Below are 18,290 nucleotides of genomic sequence, written 5' to 3'. Positions count from 1 at the left end.
TAAAAAACTAATATTTTTGAAGATATACCTAGAAACCTAGAAATACTTCTACTTTTAAAGATGATTGTAAAAATTTTATAGGTTATAATTCAGATTTTTTTTCAAAAAATTTATAAAAATTGTTAAGAAATACAAATTAAAAAAATAAATCCGAAAAGGTGTGCAAATTTTATTTGGATTGAAACTAAATTTTGGGTTGTGAAAGAAAGAATCAAGTAAATTTAATTTTAGAAAAATCAATTAAAGTTTATAAATATCTACCAAATTCAATTAACAGTGAGTAAGCCGAACTCAGAACTGACACGGACTAAGGGAATCCGACTGTCTAATTAAAACAAAGCATTGCGGTGACCGGTGCTGATGCAATGTGATTTCTGCCCAGTGCTCTGAATGTCAAAGTGAAGAAATTAATCCAAGCACGGGTAAACGGCGGGAGTAACTACGACTCTCTTAAGTTGGAAATTACCCCTTTTGGGGGCTAGGCTAACGGGGGCCGCCTTATCTTTCCACCAGCGAAGGGCTGGACTTCCGACTCAGCTATCGAGCCTAAGGGCAACGCCAGTTGGAAGGGATTGACTTAGGTTGACTTAGTTTCTCTTTCAGAGTCAGCGTGTACTACCGCGCTCAGGGACTTAGTCCCTGAGACGACAAGCGGTAGGACAGTAGCGGCTAAGAAGCTGTTAGCCGAGTAAATCCCTCCTCCTCCTTTGAGTAAGAATCGGTCCCGCTGGTAGGAAGCAGCGTGGAATTTTGAACACTTCCCACTGTAACGTCTTATGGGCTATCAGAAGTGAAAGCCGAGGGCGACGTGACTGCGTAACTTAGAGCCTCTCTGTCAATCTCGGATATACTGTCAGAGGATACAGGACCATCTACTTCAGGTGGATGGCACCCAGAGTCTAAGACTTCCAGTGGGACGGCCTTCGGGCCACCCTTGAATGCTTCCCACTGTAATGTCCTTGGGCTGTCATAGTGGAAGTCGGAGGCGACGTGACAGCGTAACCTAGAGCCTCTCTGTCAATCCCAAATACACCATCAGAAACAGCGACGAGGATATGGGACACCAACTACCCTGAGGTAGCTGGGTACTCGGAGCATTGAGCTCACAGTGGAACGACCCTATGGGCCACTTTGAATGCTGCCCTGCCCGGTTCCCGGGTGGGAGATCAGGAGTTGGGACTATTTCAGCATCCTCTCCAAAAACCCGAAGCAGTGAAGGACGCCACTGCTAGGCTGGGAGTTGCTATGACTCACCGTAGTGGCCATATATGTCATAGTGTATTTAATGCCCAGTTAAGTAGTAGTAGTTAAGTTATATTTATGTTGATTATGCCAATGCCCAATGCTCATATACGTTTCTATTCCAGATGAACTCTGAAGTTTTAATTTTTGGTTCTGGTGAGCCGATGACAACTGCTACTACTGAAAGCTATCAAACTGAGAGAGGAGGCGAAGTGTTTGCTGATGTACCTGTGGAAGCCCTATCATGCGAAGACTGCCGGGAGGAGTTCTCGGGATTCGGGAGCTTCGCGGCGCATCATAAGCAGAAAAGGGTGGTTCTCGCTAGATGTGACCGATGCAGCAAAAGTAGTCAGAACTACTTGTTTATCACAATCCACTGAGGGAAATGCGTAAGCGGGTGCCGAACGGCTCCCGTCAAGAGTAATCACGTTTGCCCTCAATGTGGTGCGAGATTTACTTCAAAGATGGGACTCGCACAGCATCGGAGGCATCGACACTTAGCCGTGCTTAACCAGGAAAGGTTAGCACTCAGTTCAGCCACCAATCCACGACCATGGTCCGAAGCGGACACGACGCGACTCTTGGAGACGATAGAGGAACTACGCACTGCACCCATCAGGGAGCAGGTTGAGCGGTCCTTGGCCAAACTGCCTGGTAAGACGCAAGTCCAAATACACAACAAAGTCAAAGCCACCCGAAGGAAGACTGCTGGTGGCAGTCAGCCGTTGGTAAGTCAGGACACAAATGCAGACTTAGCAGAGCCAACAGAGATCCCACAGGGGATCAATGACCAACAAAACAGTCTGAAAGGGCATGAAGTCCCGGGATGCGGACACGATGCTCCATCCATAGCAAGTGAGCACACCCTGGAGTTATGGAAGGAGATGGAGGTGCTCACAACCAGTATGGTAATGAATCTGGGGATAGAGACACCCAGGCATAAACCCAAAAAGCCGAGCCACAAGGCGAAGCAGAGAAGGGTGACCTCGTCGAAGAGTAGTAGCCAAAGGATTTTGCGTTACGCGGAATGCCAGAGGCTGTACGACTTGGTTCCAGGTAGAGTTGCCCACAAGCTGCTAGATAACAGCGATACTGGTTTGGCACCCTCTGATCTGATTGTGGCAGAGACTTATTATAGCGAAGTCTTTGGAATGCCAAACAACATCTGCGGCGAGTTGCCAAAGACACCTAACCTCACGGGTACGTGCGAAAGACTGATGGCTCCGATCACCATTCAAGAGGTGACTGAGGTGTTCAACCACAGTAAAGCTAAGTCTGCGGCGGGACCTGATGGCCTTCAGTTTGCTGACCTCAAATACCGAAAGGGAGGGAAGAAGCAAACTGTCGTAAGAGATGTTGCCAAAATCTTCCAGATTTGGTTGAGTTCACGGAAGGTCCTCATCCCGAAAGAAGGCGCAACACCTGTGGACATGGTGAAATGGAGACCGATCTCCATTGGCAACGCACTGATGCGTTTGTTCACGGCCCTCATGACAAAAAGGCTACAGAGCGTAGTCGTCCTGTGCGAGAGTCAACGTGGCTTCATGCCATGCCCCGGCATCCGTGAGAACTTGTTTCTCTTGTCGATGATCCGGGATCTCTATGAGAAATCAGTCACCCACATCAGCGTGGGAAACTGTCGATCCATTGCTGACCCAACTGCTGGACGGGGGTGAGGTGTGGCACTGCACGGAACAACTGCGCGTCTGGGCTGTTTAGCATATGCAGATGATTTGATTCTGTTAGCACGGAGCGTTGAGGATATGATCTTGCAGCTGCAGATCATCGACAGATTTTGTCGAGACTTTGGGCTGCTCCTCAACGTAAAGAAGTGCCGCTCTCTGCTCTTGGTCCGGCGGAGGGACCGGGACCACACGGTTCTTGATATTGCCACGACTTGGACAGTAAACGGTGAGACCATACCAAGTGTTACGGCCGAGGAAACGTTCCGATATCTTGGGATTGACTTCTCACCTCTTCGGGGGCCTGTCCCACCTTCCACCTTAAGTATGCTGGAGGGGTGGCTGGAGAAGATTGGGAGGGCCGCTTTGAGTGCGGACCAGCAAATAAGGATGATATCCGACTTTGTGATTCCCAGATTACTCCACCAGCTGTGTGTGACCCCGATGAACGCAGACACGTTGAAGAAGGCAGACCGGATGATAAGGAGAACCGTGAAGAGGATATGTAAGTTGCACCCATCGACAACAGATGGCGTGATTTATAGTTCCCAACAAGATGGCGGACTTGCTGTTCCTCGGTTGCTGAAAGTGGTCGCCGCCGCGAGGATTCGTGGTTTGCTGAGCCTACAGAGATCAACGTACCAATGCATTCTGGAAGCGTAGGCAGACTACCCAGTCTGGACGCTTATTCTACAATTGCTGACCCATCGACTACTTGCACGAACAACATTGACTCGAAAAAAACTGGTGTCTTCTCCCGCGATCAACTTATCGGAGAAAACCATTCTGTGTTCCTCGGTTGACACGCGGCTGAGTCCACTTGACTGTATTGAGAGGGGACAAGATTTCGCGGAGCTTTAGACCAATCACAGCACAGAGAAGTGACGCAATTTGTAGTGCGTGCCGGCTGAATTTCTACGAATGTTCTCCCATCATTTCACTCTCACCAGAATATGCTGCTTTGTTACATGGAAGAAAATCCCATTTTTTTTAGAGGAAAGTTGACTCAGGACTTCACGGCTAAGAATAAAAGAGAGATGTGGGACGTGATTGCGTACAATCTAAACGCACAAGGAGGATGTACCAAAACAAAGGAAAAATGGATAAGAGTAAGTGAAATAAGCTTACTTAAAATCTTTTTTAAAAAGAGGCAATTTTAAATATTTAAATTTATAATATGATTAATTTGCATTGCAATCTAACTGCAAACTTTTTTTTTTTTTTTTTTTTCCATGTACACAATTAAACTGCTATTTCTGTTCAAGTTATTTATTTACAGTTAATATCAGAAAAATATTTCTTTCTTCTAGCTTTTATTTTCTTTTTCTAAGAAAATTATTTATTTATGTAAAAGAAATAAAATTTATTTGCTCCTTACAGTATGCTGCTGCATTTAGCTACCACAAATGTACGCCTTCTCCAATGGGCAGGTGTTAGAGGTACACACCGTACAGGGCATCGTGCAAACAGACCACCACCGTGCAGTCTTCTGGCCACGGTAAAACGCGATATCGGTCGTCCAGTCGCCTGTGTCGTGTGTCTAGCGATTTCTCCCGCTGTCTGCCGCCTGTTTCTTCTGGCCTGTAAGGCAATATACCGGTCATCTGCGGGTGTGGTTCCTCGTGGACGACCACTACTAAACCCCCGGATAGCTGTTTCTGTAGTTTGAAATTGTCTCCAAAATCGTGAAACGATGCTGTGAGCAATTCCGAACTCTGCAGCCACACTTGTCACACTGCGGCCTTTCTCCAACTTCCCAATGATTCGACCTCGGGTAAAAGCATCCACATGTCGTCTAACAGATTGATTATTCGCCATTTCTCGCGGAGGCAGCAACTCGGTGTGATTTTAACTGCTATACGGCGTGCAATCTCTTTGCCAGAAATACTGATCTTACATTGACAACATGCTTTGTACTACTCAGACACTCCCCCATTACGTCTACCTTCATATCTGCGCATGTGCTACCGTACATCACCTTACCTAATCTCCTGATTGGTCTTTCTGTTTGCTCTGCCTCTTCGTTCAGCTGATATGCTAATTTTTCGACTTTGTCCTTAATTTTTGCACACCAGTGTATATATATGTATGAAGGTAACCACCAAAATTTTAATTATGTTATTAAAATGATAGTTTAAATGTGCTAAATAAACCTTTTAATAAATTTCAGATTCTTGTTAAAAGAACATTCTTTAAAATAGTTAAATTATTTTGTTTTTCGTATAAAACTCTTTGAATAATCACATTTTTTATGACTTACAGCAATTTTTCACTTTCTTTCTAAGTAGCTAAGAATACTTAACAATTCCATGTTTAAATAACACCCATGGTACATGAAGCTATCATTAATGCTCTCCCCCCTTCATATCACTCCTAATAAATAACAAATTTTAGACCTCGGAATTGTTAAATCATTTAAACTTTGGTAGGTGATTCTTGTGGCATGTGTATGATTAATTCTTGCTATGAATTATAATTCCTTTTTTTTCTACAGTTACGAATGGCTTGAACTGAAAATGTAACTGTATCAAAGGAGCACATTGGTAAGCATTTTAACTCTATATGCTTCCATTTTAATCATTTAACTTCACACCAAACTTTTTTTCCTCCTTACTTATAATGAAACATTTCTGTATTATGATATCCTGTGCTTATCTTATTCCATTATGCTAATTATCATCAAATTGTATTAATTAAAACAACTATTAGATTCATATCATAGCTGAATATTTTGCTAAATACTTGCATATCTGTAGTGTGTTTCTTAAGGTAATACAGATTTATAATTTCTTCCTCGAAGAAAAGAAATTAGTAAGACATGCTTTCTCAAAAACTGTTTTTTTAAGGCATTTATCCCCTTTTTATTCAAAGTAATTAATATTTGTTTGTTTTCTAAATGTCATTAAATGTTTGATTTGTGGTCGATTTCATGCTTTTGAGTTCCATTGGCTGTAAAACATGCATTCATTTTATTAAAACATTTTTCTGATTTTGGTATAATGAAAAAATTATGTAAAGCCATGTAAAATGCATGTAGTATTACATGCTCGAAGCTTAGCTTTTTTACCCGATTATTATCTTTTCAACATGATTTTCAGAATTCTTAATTTTAAGCTGTTTGAATTGCTTGTAGAGTTGTTTAGTACTTTAATTTTCCTGTTGGCCATTTTTCGTAAACAGAAACTCCCCAAACGCATAAAATTTTTTACTTTGATTTCATGTAACCATGATTAATCCTTGATGAGCCTAGTTTTGTTTTTGAACATCATAAATTAGCAACTGTTCCTCCATTTCTATCTTTCATTTTGTATTTTTAATTTATTTTTAGCTGGTTGTCCATACCTTTGGATATTGGACGTCCAGATTTCAAACGATGTATTGTAATACAAAAACATTTCAAATGATGCTAATATTTGGCACTTTTAAATTTTTAAATCCAGTTTAGTATGTAAGTCCCTCTGTCCCTGTAGTTAAATTTAGGAAAATTTTTATACTCACAAAAAATAAAATGGTGCAAAAATTGAGCAATTTACTTCATTTTAAAATTGGAGATTTTTGGCATCATTTTTGGCTTGCCTTGGAGTATAAATTTAATTAAAATGATTCAACATGGATTTTTCCCTTCAATTGTAATTTTGTGAAGTCTTTTTGAGAATACTATATAATAGGAATTTTTCTTACTGAGTGTAGGAATGAAAAATTCAGTAGAAAGTACAAAATCTGGATGTCCGATACCCGGAATGATCTAAAATCCAGATATTTCGATCACCAGCAACCTTCCCCTCTCTTCACTTTGTCATTTTTTTATGCTTACAAAATTTATATTTTTTCATAATAATGCAGCAAAATTGACGAAGGTATTTCATTTTAAAATTTGAGATTTTTAGCTTGCCTTGGAGTATAAATTTAATTAAAATGATTTAACATGGATTTTTCCCTTCAATTGTAATTTTGTGAAGTCTTTTTGAGAATACTATATAATAGGAATTTTTCTTACTGAGTGTAGGAATGAAAAATTCAGTAGAAAGTACAAAATCTGGATGTCCGATACCCGGAATGATCTAAAATCCAGATATTTCGATCACCAGCAACCTTCCCCTCTCTTCACTTTGTCATTTTTTTATGCTTACAAATTTTATATTTTTTATAATGAAAGATGTGGAGAATCCCAATTTGTAATATCATTTTGGTACTGATGCCAACCTGGCGAATAATTATTTTTTGCTTCCATCACTGAATGAAAGTATCAACACACTGCAACTTGAGAAGTGAGGCAGTGATGTCTAAACAATTTTTTTTAATATATTAGAAACTGAATACCAAAGAACATGGGTAACCTTTTTATATTCACTCCGCTGAGTCCATTGATGAGGAGAAATTTAACAGAAATTTCTTTCCATATGCAATGATATTTATATGCTGAAAGATTTCATTTACTGCTACTTGAATTGAGAATTATTCACTGGTTATTCAAATAATACCAGGAACAATGCGAGCTGGTGTAGGCGCTCTGTCCAGCAGAATATAGGAGAGGCAAAATTTTTAGAGTTTAGAGAAGCACAAAGCAACAAAATTAAGGAATGGCAAAATCTTTATGGGGGGGGGACAAAATTTTCAGAATTTAGACAGAAGCTTGGCAGTAAAATTTCAGACACACAGAGACTGCATTGGGCCACAAAATGTCTAGCACTGGCCCTGGATAAGCCTCAGCAGGGTTCGTACGATCCTTAAAGAGTCCTTAAGAGTTTTTTGGAATCTATTCTTGGTCCTTAAAAGTTATTGATTTCGACCAAAATCGGCAGGAAGTCCTTAATTTTAATTCCTCGCATTTATGTATATAAGGGCTTGGCAGTCGGTAATAATTGTAAATTTTATGCTAATTAAGAATTGTTTTAACCTGTCTAACATCGATACGATTGCTATTAACTCCAATTTGCTAGAATGGTACTTCTTCTCCGCTTTTGTTGTTTTCTTGCTAACGCAATAAAGCAAGATTGCCATTTTCCATCTTCACCATGTTGCATTAGGATTCCACTCAACCTTCTGCGCTTGCATCTCAATGAACTTCATACCTGCATGCGGTTGGTAATGAGCTAATATGGGCTTATCAGTCAGTTGTTTCTTTACAAGTTCAAATGACTTCTTTTGTTCCTGCTTCCACTCGATGTCTTGATTCTTCTGCATCAATCTGGTCAATGGTTCGTTTTTTAATGCATACTTCGGCACAAATCGTCTGAAAAATCCAATTAGACCCGAGAATCTTCGCACTTCGTGTATATTCTTTGGTTCTGGAAATTCTGTTATGGCTTTTATTTTTCAAGAGCCTGGTCTTATACCACCTTCGTTTTGTAATAAAACCCAGAAAATCAACTTCTCATAAATTTGTATGTTAATAATTTCAAGATTAAATTTGCCCTTCTTAGGCATTCTAATATCTCTTTTAATTTGAAAATCATCTCTTCCCAAGATTTTGCAGGAATAAGTATATCATCCACATAACACAACACCTTAGTATTCAACAAGGAGCGTAGGACATCTGACTTTTGATGCTGAAACTAAGCAGGAGCATTTACAAACCCAAATGTCATTCTTTCGGATGGTCCTGTTTCATCAGGAGTACTGTGCGCTGTCTTCAATGTCTTCTTCTAAACAGTATTTACAAATAGCCATGGATTAAATCCACAGTAGTGAAAATTTTACATCCTCCTAAACACTCTAAATGATCATATATTCGAGGGAAAGGGAACTTATCTTTTACTGTCTGATTGTAAAGTCTGCAGTAATCAATCACCACTCAATGTTGTCTGGTTATTTCTTTACTAGTAACGCTGGATAAGCATAAGGGGATCTAGTTTTGGAAACTATCCCATTATCTTTCCATTTAGCAATTTCTTTTATCACATTATGTTCAGCTATATTTGCTTTGTAGGGGCGAGAAGCTACAGGCTTCCTTCCGTCCGTTTTCTTTATGTCCATTTTTATTACATCCATGCAACCTAATTCATTTAAATTAAGAGCAAGCAATCTCTAACCTCATTTAATAACTTTAAGATATCAGTTTTTTCATCATCAAATTTTATATCAGCTATCTTAATTGGTTGAATATTTTGAGAAATGGAATATACATGGTTTTGTTCATCATCTTTGTAAATACTAGGCATATCTATTTCCTTTAATTCTCAATCTTCTGTTATATCTATTACCCTGGTAATACACTAGTTTCCTCTTAATCTAATGTTATTGTGTCCTATGTTCATAACTGGGACTATTTACCCTACTAATCGGTAACTTCCGTTACTGAATCCAGACTTCCATGTATGTTTTGAAATAAAATCAGTCCATTATTTATATAGGGGGTTACATTATGCACAAAGCTTATCCTGTTACTTCCATTGGTTTCTCAATTTGGAATTTGGAATGTGCAATATTGTAAATCCTTGTGTCCACTTTTTCGCATAAATATCACTGATGTAACATTATTCTGTACACTCACTTATCTACTCCTAACTGATTCATGATTACCAATTACACTGTGCAAAAATTAAGGACGAGACGGTTTTTTCAATATAACTTTGTACAAAAGCTTTCCAAATCAACACATTTAATACCGTAAGATCCCCAATACCTAAGGACATGAGTAATGTAAGCAACACTTACTAGAAGAGAAATCAGAGGGACAAAAAGAAGCTTTATTGAAAAAAGTAGCATGGAGCGCAATGCGACTGAAGGCCGAAACATCCCTGTGATGGGTGTCCAGCAAGAAACATCCGGTCTTTAATAGGGGATATGATCTCCTCTGACTGCTAAGCAGGTTTCACAGCGTCTGCCCATGCTGAGAATGAGGGTGTCAATGAGTTGTTGAGGCATTGCTGCCCATTCGTCTTGCAGCGCCAATCGAAGCTCCGGAATCGTTACTGGTGGTAAGGTACGAGCTGCCAAGCGTCTGCCTAGAAAATCCCATACATGCTCGATGGGATTGAGATCTGGAGATCGTGCCGGCCAATCCATACGTTCAATATTCTCACTCTCTAAGAGCTGTTCGGCAGCTACTGTGCGATGACATGGTGCATTGTCATCCATGAAAAGGAACTGCGGACCCATAGCGCCTCTAAAAAGACGCACATATGGAAGAAGAATCTCGTTACAATAACGGGTACCGTTGACTGAACCTGCGTCGAAGATGTGAAGGTCTGTACGACTACCAAGCATGATGTCTCCCCAAACGAGAACACCGCCACATCATACCTGTCCCTTTCAATGATGTTCGAGGGATAATTGCAGCTTCCCTGCTCTCTCCAGATGAGTATGCGATGAGAATCGCTGCTCAGACTGAATCTGCTCTCATCTGTAAAGAGTACTCGTCCCCATTCATTGTCTCTCGAATTCCGGTGTTCCCGGCACCACAGAGAAGCCTTCTCCGATGGGCAGGTGTTAGAGGTACACACCGTACAGGGCATCGTGCAAACAGACCACCACCGTGCAGTCTTCTGGCCACGGTAAAACGCGATATCGGTCGTCCAGTCGCCTGTGTCGTGTGTCTAGCGATTTCTCCCGCTGTCTGCCGCCTGTTTCTTCTGGCCTGTAAGGCAATATACCGGTCATCTGCGGGTGTGGTTTCTCGTGGATGACAACTACTAAACCCCCGGATAGCTGTTCCTGTAGTTTGAAATTGTCTCCAAAGTCGTGAAACGATGCTGTGAGCAATTCCGAACTCTGCAGCCACACTTGTCACACTGCGGCCTTTCTCCAACTTCCCAATGATTCGACCTCGGGTAAAAGCATCCAGATGTCGTCTAACAGATTGATTATTCGCCATTTCTCGCGGAGGCAGCAACTCGATGTGATTTTAACTGCTATACGGCGTGCAATCTCTTTGCCAGAAATACTGATCTTACACCGACAACATGCTTTGTACTACTCAGACACTTCCCCATTACGTCTACCTTCATATCTGCGCATGTGCTACCGTACATCACCTTACCTAATCTTATTAGGTGATTGCTTATGTTCTAAGCTTTTAACTGAATCATTACTGTCCCTTGTTTGTTGAAACAAAAATGTTCCTTCTCGCACTACTATTTCTCTCCTAAGAAATTTTAACCATTCTGTTACATTCCAAGAATCATCTTTTTCGTGCTGTCTATAAAAATAACATACATATAACACAATAGAATCAGGAATAAGTTTAGTAAGTAATGAGGACAACAAACTTCTGTATGAATTCAGTTAAACGCCAAGAGTTTGCAAACTGCATACTTGGATTTTTATTATATCATGTAACTCCCAAGTAACTGTTTTAAATACAAGCTGATTTGACAGCATTTAAATTTAACAACTGGTTAATATGAGATCTTACAATAATTTCTGTCTTCCCATATATTTCCTTAAGCAATTCCACTGTTAAATCATAATTATTTTCTGATTGCCCCATCTATCGACTGATTACAAATGGATGAATGAAACAGAACTGCAGCCAGGATGTGCCTTGCCAAAATTTTTCATGAAGAAAGGGACTTAAAAACTGAGTACGTTATATTCAACAGGTTGGTTTACCAACTTTTAGAATTGCCATGATAGAAAGTCACTTAAAAATTTCGTGCAAAAATGTTTCAGCTGATACAGAAGCAACTGAACAATTTGTAGATTGATTCATAAAACTTATTAATAACAAAAATTGAGTAAAATATCTCCTGGACAAATTTATAATACTGACAAAGCTTTTTAGTCCAAAGGGGAATTCGCCCAGAAGGACTATTAATTTCGTTTTGGCATTTTAGGTTGATTCACTATTAGCATTGTTTTTATTTTCAAATTGTTGCCACCAAATATTATCACCCTGTATTATATTAAAAAAATTAAATAATGTATAAACGTATGTATGTTTCTCTCATTGTGGTGAAACAACAGTACCTAGAGCCATCAAATTTTGAATAATGTAATCCTCCTGCGAATATGGGCATCTGGAACCCCAAATTTGGAATTTGTTTCATTATCGATTTCATATTTTGTAAAACTTTAAGGAATTTTTGGTTAACAAACTCAAGGATTTCAAAGTGAACAGTGGCAACATTGTACAGAAAAAAAATTTTTTTTTCTCTCCATACAGCGTGTGTCGGAAATTTTAAAGATATGCTGTTTTTAAATTATTTTGTTATATTGCTGTTGAATTGAATTAATTTTATGGTTTAAGTGCGAAGAACATGCTATTTAATAAATAAAGGTAGCACACAAAATGAAAAAAAAAAAAGTCCCTTTAAATGCAATTTAAAATCTGAAACCTTTTTTTTTTTTTTTTTTTTTTTTGTTCCATGTGCTACAGGATGCCTTAGAAAAGGCCCAACTGGTGCCAAGGACTCTAAAACAAATCTAACAATTTTCACATATGCAAATATTACAGAAATGCACAAATGTAAACTTTTCGTTATCCAGAATATGCAGAACCTTGAGTATTTAAGATTTTAAAGTTGCATTCACTCAGGTTCATTGGCACAAAAAAGGGGGGGATGGGGGGACATTTCGCTTACATCAGTTCACACCAGAGTGGAAACTTGGGGGTGTATTTTTGTGTGGTATTTAGTCTTCCTGTGGTTATATTTTTTAATTAAAATCAATCCAAAGTCTGCTAGATCAAAACATTTTTAGTTCCTGCGTTGTGCACAAGGAGAAGCAGAAAATAATAAGTTATATTATTATATGAAAGATGACTGCTACAAAAAGATTCAAATAATTAATTGAGGATGTGTTCCTTTGAATATCATAAGTTTTTTTAAAATTGCTTTTGCATGATGCCTCATCAGTTCGATGAATTTCTAAAATGAATTTTCTAATTTGAATAAATGGTTCCTTGTTTAACCATTTATTCAAAAGCAGAACACTAATTTTCAGTAGACTATCGCAGAAAAGTAGCATTTGGAGGATAGGAATAGGATATTCCAGAAAAGGCTTGTTGTGAATATGTAATTTATTATCCTTACTTTTTATTAAATGATAATTAAAAATTCTTATTTGCATGTTTCGATTTCAGAGTTTTTAATGTATATTTTGTTATAATGTGCATAGGATTTTTAGGACTACTAAATATCATACTTAAAAAAAAGGATGCAGTTACCTTTAAAAAAATTAACTTATTTTCTGTCTTATGTACATATACTTTTACTTTTAAATGTAGCTGGAATTACTTGAATTAGACATTCATATATTAAATGAGAGGCACTATCTAAAATTTTATTTTATAAAGTCACTTATACTAAAAAAACTCGTTGAAGTAATTGTATTTTATATAAGATTTCTTTTTCTGCTTTGAAAATCACAGAATTAGTAAATTTGCTAATGCTCACAAGTATTCTTTAAACTAACCAAAATTAGACCTTCAGCTCCACCATGATGATTACCAAAATTAAACCAAATTTTCCTCTGGCCAAAAATAAACATTAGCGCAGCGGCGTGACCCGAAAGCCACTTCGAGAGCGAGTGCAAAGACCTCACTAAATCTCTCAATTGGTAGTAGCGATGGCCGGTGTGTGCAAACAGAAGGTACATAAGGAACATAAGCTTATGACTCATGCTTACTGGGAATTTCTTGTTAAAGGAGAACAATTCCATGCCCCTATCCCCAGCACGAAGGAGGTTCAACAAATTAACTAGTCCAGTTAGACAGGGAAAGCACAAGCTGATTCCTTCAATGTACCGGGAGTGTGGCCCCGGACATCTATGGGCATCACAGACCTATTATTGCTCTGTCTCATGTGGCTAAATGCCTTCTAAGAAGAATGTTTGACTCAAAGAATCAGATTGTCTACTAGGCTAGAGTCTTGTTCTTTATCAGAATTAACTGGACCTATCACTCCACCAAATAAGAATAGCTATGCACTGCCAGCCACAGAATCTAGAAAGAACTCTTAATCTGTCAATCTTTCCTGTGTCCAAGTCAAATTAAGCTGCAGCCTCCATTGCTGGTGGTGCTCTTCCATCAATTCCTTTAAGTTTCAGCTTTGCAACCATACTTCCCTTGGAAGTATTTGCTTTGGTTTCTTGGGAATTGCCCAGCATGTCATTTGAGGGTATTTTTCAATTTTCCAAAAGGAGGAATGAATGTCTAGCAGCAGTGAAAGGAGTGCATGGGGGCCAAAAAATGTTGGGAAACCCTGGTATGGGAGTCTTTAATGTCCCTATTATTGCGAGTACCCTGTAAGAAGTAATCCTATAAACTTTTGCTGTGTTATTAGAAGTAAATAATTTTTTTTTTTTACATGATGTGAGAATTTGAGAATGCAAAAATCTTCATGTCACATGGAAATTGAAGCATGACTGCCAGAAAGTGAATTTTAGTGTTTTGTGTCTGCATAACAAGATCTTAGGACCATTTTTCTTTAATGAATAACAGTGACAGCCAGAGTTTATCTCGATACATAGATTTATTAAATTTGCTTTCAGTTGAAGGATGGTCAACAAGAGGTTATTTTGTCGCATGTCAAAGTTATGTACTGTAACTTATGTCACTTGTCATAAAAGCTTTGAACCTTGCTTGTGAAAATGTGACTAGTACCAAATGTGTAAGTTATTTCATACCCAAAGAACAAGTTGTTAGAGTTCTTCAGGGACTTTACCAGTGTATTGTATTTTTACTAATTTTATTTTGAAATGGGACAGCAAGCTCAAAAATGGGAAAAGATAAACATGGAGCACACACATAACCATGCATCAAACAGCTCTGATCTTTTCTGAAAAACATTAATGCGTCTTCTTGCAAATAGAACAAATTGCAGAAAGAAAAGATGTTGAGTAAATAATGGAAAAAAAAAACTGAATTTTCTGCAAGCACTTCAAAAAAGTCAATACACTATGCATATTAAGTAACTGCTAGTCTAAATAACTAGAGTCTAGGATGCTAACTGCAGGGTAACCAGTCAAGAACAGTTTTCGAAAATTTGGATTTTACAGAGCTTTTGTTTCAGGTATCAGTGAAAGAAGGTATGTGGATTCATTTTTAAAATGTGTGTGAATTCACAACAATATTGAAACAACGTGTATAAAAACTGAGTACGAAAGTGTTAAAAAAAACTGCAGAAATGATAGCAATAACTTGCCATCATGAATCAAATGCAGAAAATCACTGAAATAAGAATAATTCTGGAGCTGAAAACTCGCTGATCAAAAAAGCTATTAGCTGTTTTATGAAACGAGAATGCAATTTAAAAACTTTTTGAACAATTTTGGGGGAGGGGGAGGACACATAGAACAGTTGTTTGTAAGGGATGAAATATCATCAGTTTTATAAAAGTAGTTTTGTAAAAAATAAGTTTCCAAATTGCATAAATAGTTTAATTTTAGTGTTAATTTTGAATTAATGCTTTTAAATTAATTAATTGGTAGTCATTATTTACATTGAAAGTTTAAAACTGATATCGTTTGTAATTACTCGAATATGCTTGGAAAGATAGTAATTTTAATAAGTGGCGAGTACTGTACTACGTAAAGATTTTTGCCGATATGATCTATAGGTATGTGTATATATGTAATGGAAATTCTACAAGATTTTGTATACGAGATCTGCATTTTGCAAAATATTATGTTGATCTGTATTTTTCAAAATAATATCGATAGAAATGCATATTAATCAAGAACCTTTTTCCTAACTGAAATTTTATTTTTAGTTATGTACAAATATAAAAATTTTGCTCTTTCATTTGTGTACAGCTTGTTAGGAAATTCAATTTTAATATCGAATATCTTTTTCAATTTTTTTGTATGCGATTCAAGCATTTTTTGTTTTATTCTGAAATTTTTCTAATAGGTATAGGGACTAGATGAACATATGAAAGGTAAAATTTCATAATTTTTATGAAATTGATGTCTTTCAATTTAAAAATGCAAAATTACCTGCATTTTAAACAGTTTTGTAATCAAAACCCCTACATCATTTTAAACAGTTTTATAATTGGAAGTATATGTGTTTGACCCACACAAAAATAAAAGCCAGGTAAGGACTTTCGGGGCACTGTGCATTAAACAATGATGATTGGACTCTTAATTAGTATAAGAAATTATGCTTAGAAAATTGTATACTTAAATTATGCTTTTCAAAAGCAGAGGTGCTAGATCATTAAGGCAGGGAAAAACGCTTGTGTTGTTTTTATTTGATGGTATAGTAATGCTTATAATAGAATTTTTTTTTTTTTTTTTTGATTTATAAATGAAGAAAGATTTACTTATTCATGAAATTTGTTACATTGAAAAAACTTTTTTAATGAATTTTCTTTTATTTTAGAAATCTGAATAATTTTTCTTTTAATGCTACTGAATTCAATAAATCAGTTTAATTTTAAAAGCTAGAACAAGTATTTTTTTCTTTTATATGTTATATGAAGTGATTCTTTTATAGAATGGTTTTTCAAAAAAATTTTTTTTAATTACATTTCTTTCTCAGATAAGAAAATAAATTGTCGTGTGTGTTTAGAAGTTCTTTCTGAAACGGAGAAAGCGACATGTTTGCCATGCAGACATTTTATCATGAGGAATGTCTTCTTCAGTGGTTTAGAATGGTAAGTAAAGGCCATCGTCTTTTAAAGATATATGCATGTGGATATTGTTCATACACCTGCATATGCAATCTGATGTATTCAATGTACACCATGTTTCAAAAGGAATATACTTACTAAAAAGTGTTATTTTGTCCAAACTATTGGCGAAACGAACACATAGTCTAGTTTATATTAATAGCCGCTAGATGTCAGTTGTCTTCTGTTTTGCGTGGTAACCGTCACATGTTTAAAATGGCTACTCCGCAGCAGAAATATTGTGTTCTCGAGTTTGTGAAATGCAATTCCGTGATTACAGTGCAAAGTCGTTTCAAGTTGAGATACGAAAGTGATCCTCCAAATGAGTGGAACATTCGCAGATGGTATCGACAGTTTGTAAATACAGGATGTGTATGTAAAGGAAAGAGTCCTGGCCGCCCTCGTATTCCTGACAAAAATGTTACACAAATTCAAACTCCTTTCCAACGAAGTCCTTCAAAATCAACTCGTTGTGCCAGTCAGGAGTTACAACTACCTACAACAACAATTTGGCGTGTTTTTGAGACGTCGGTTGGTTATGAAGCCGTACAAGTTACATTTGTTACAGGCTCTGTGTCCTAATGACAAATGCAAACGTGTGGCATTTGCATATCTCAGCTGGCCTCCAAGGTCACCGGATTTGACCCCCTGTGACTTCGTCCTGTGGTGTTTCATTAAAGACAATATTTATGTACCCCCACTCTTACCGAACTTTGAAGATGCAAAGAACCATATCTGTACTGTCATAACATCAGTGACGACAGACATGCTTGCCCGAGTATGGGAGGAATTTGAGAATCGATGTGATATTGTTCGTGTCACTGATGGAGGACATATTGAACATCTGTAACATCCGTAATCTGAAATTGAGAGGTTCGTAGATATGTGTGTAAAGTTTCATATTCATATGTCATACAGTTTAATAAATATATGCATTCGAAATACGTATATTCTTTTTGAAACACTGTATTTTAAGTTTGTTCTCACATAATTTTTTTAACCATGCTTAAATATATTTTATTTATTATTTTTTATAATTTAAATCTCAATTACAGAATGGTGCTTGTCCCTTGTGCAGAAAATCTGTGGCAGACCTCTGAAATGGAAACTGAAACTGTTACAATGTTTCGAACAAGATATGCATATATAAGAATTGCTTTAGTTATTGGTCATAACTTTTCCATGTAAATAAATTTTTTATATTTAACAAATATTTTGAAATTCTTTTATAATTGCATTCATTTAAACTTCGTATCCCTTTCAGAAAGACAGAAAAATTGCATGTTAAACCTAAAACTGCAGTATCCAATAATGCAAAAAGTCTAAAATTATTATTTTAAAAAGAAGTGTTGCTACTTAAAGTCAGTTCACATTGGCATGCAGACACTTACGCCTGTGGTACAATTGCCAATAATGGGAAAATATTTAATGATTTTTGTTATTTCTACAATTTTGCATAAAATTACATTTCTTAGCAAATTTATCGATTTATCATGTATATTATTGCTTAAGTCACAGATAATTTATCAGACTAGCCTCTAACTCTCCTATAAATGTTGTATCAAATTCAAAAAGCACTTCATAAATTCGGATCTGGGAGTGGGAAGCCATTTTTCTTTCTATGTAAAACTACTGGGTTGCTACTCAGAACAATTATTTTATTTGCCAGTATCTGTTTAATATGCTGTTCCAAGATTTCTTCCTTCACCTGGTCTTATCGCTAAGACCACACCTTACACCAGACTGGGGGAGTATTTCCTACATCTGTCTCGTGCTGTACAACCTGACAAAAACCAGGTTTCTCATTGAA

At 37.2% G+C, this 18,290-nt stretch overlaps 1 protein-coding gene across 1 annotated transcript in view; it reads left to right on the top strand.

Moving 5' to 3' along the window:
• LOC146997050 (uncharacterized) overlaps positions 1-17,660 on the top strand; it is a 35,555-nt gene extending 17,895 nt beyond the window's left edge. Inside the window, exons 3-6 of the mRNA XM_085816454.1 lie at positions 1,368-4,033; positions 5,419-5,467; positions 16,351-16,465; positions 17,536-17,660. Of these exons, the coding sequence (XP_085672580.1) occupies positions 1,707-2,918 (1,212 nt within the window). The 5' untranslated portion in view covers positions 1,368-1,706 and the 3' untranslated portion in view covers positions 2,919-4,033; positions 5,419-5,467; positions 16,351-16,465; positions 17,536-17,660. The remainder of the gene's footprint in view (positions 1-1,367; positions 4,034-5,418; positions 5,468-16,350; positions 16,466-17,535) is intronic.
• Positions 17,661-18,290: the final 630 nt, after the last annotated feature.

This window comes from Stegodyphus dumicola, chromosome 5, assembly GCF_044657685.1.
Source record: "Stegodyphus dumicola isolate Sdum_Otavi_A_Nest chromosome 5, ASM4465768v1".
In the NCBI taxonomy this organism is placed as follows: Eukaryota; Metazoa; Arthropoda; class Arachnida; order Araneae; family Eresidae; genus Stegodyphus; species Stegodyphus dumicola.
The sequence above is the reverse complement of the archived record's forward strand: the minus strand, read 5'-3'. Positions and strand labels throughout refer to the sequence as shown.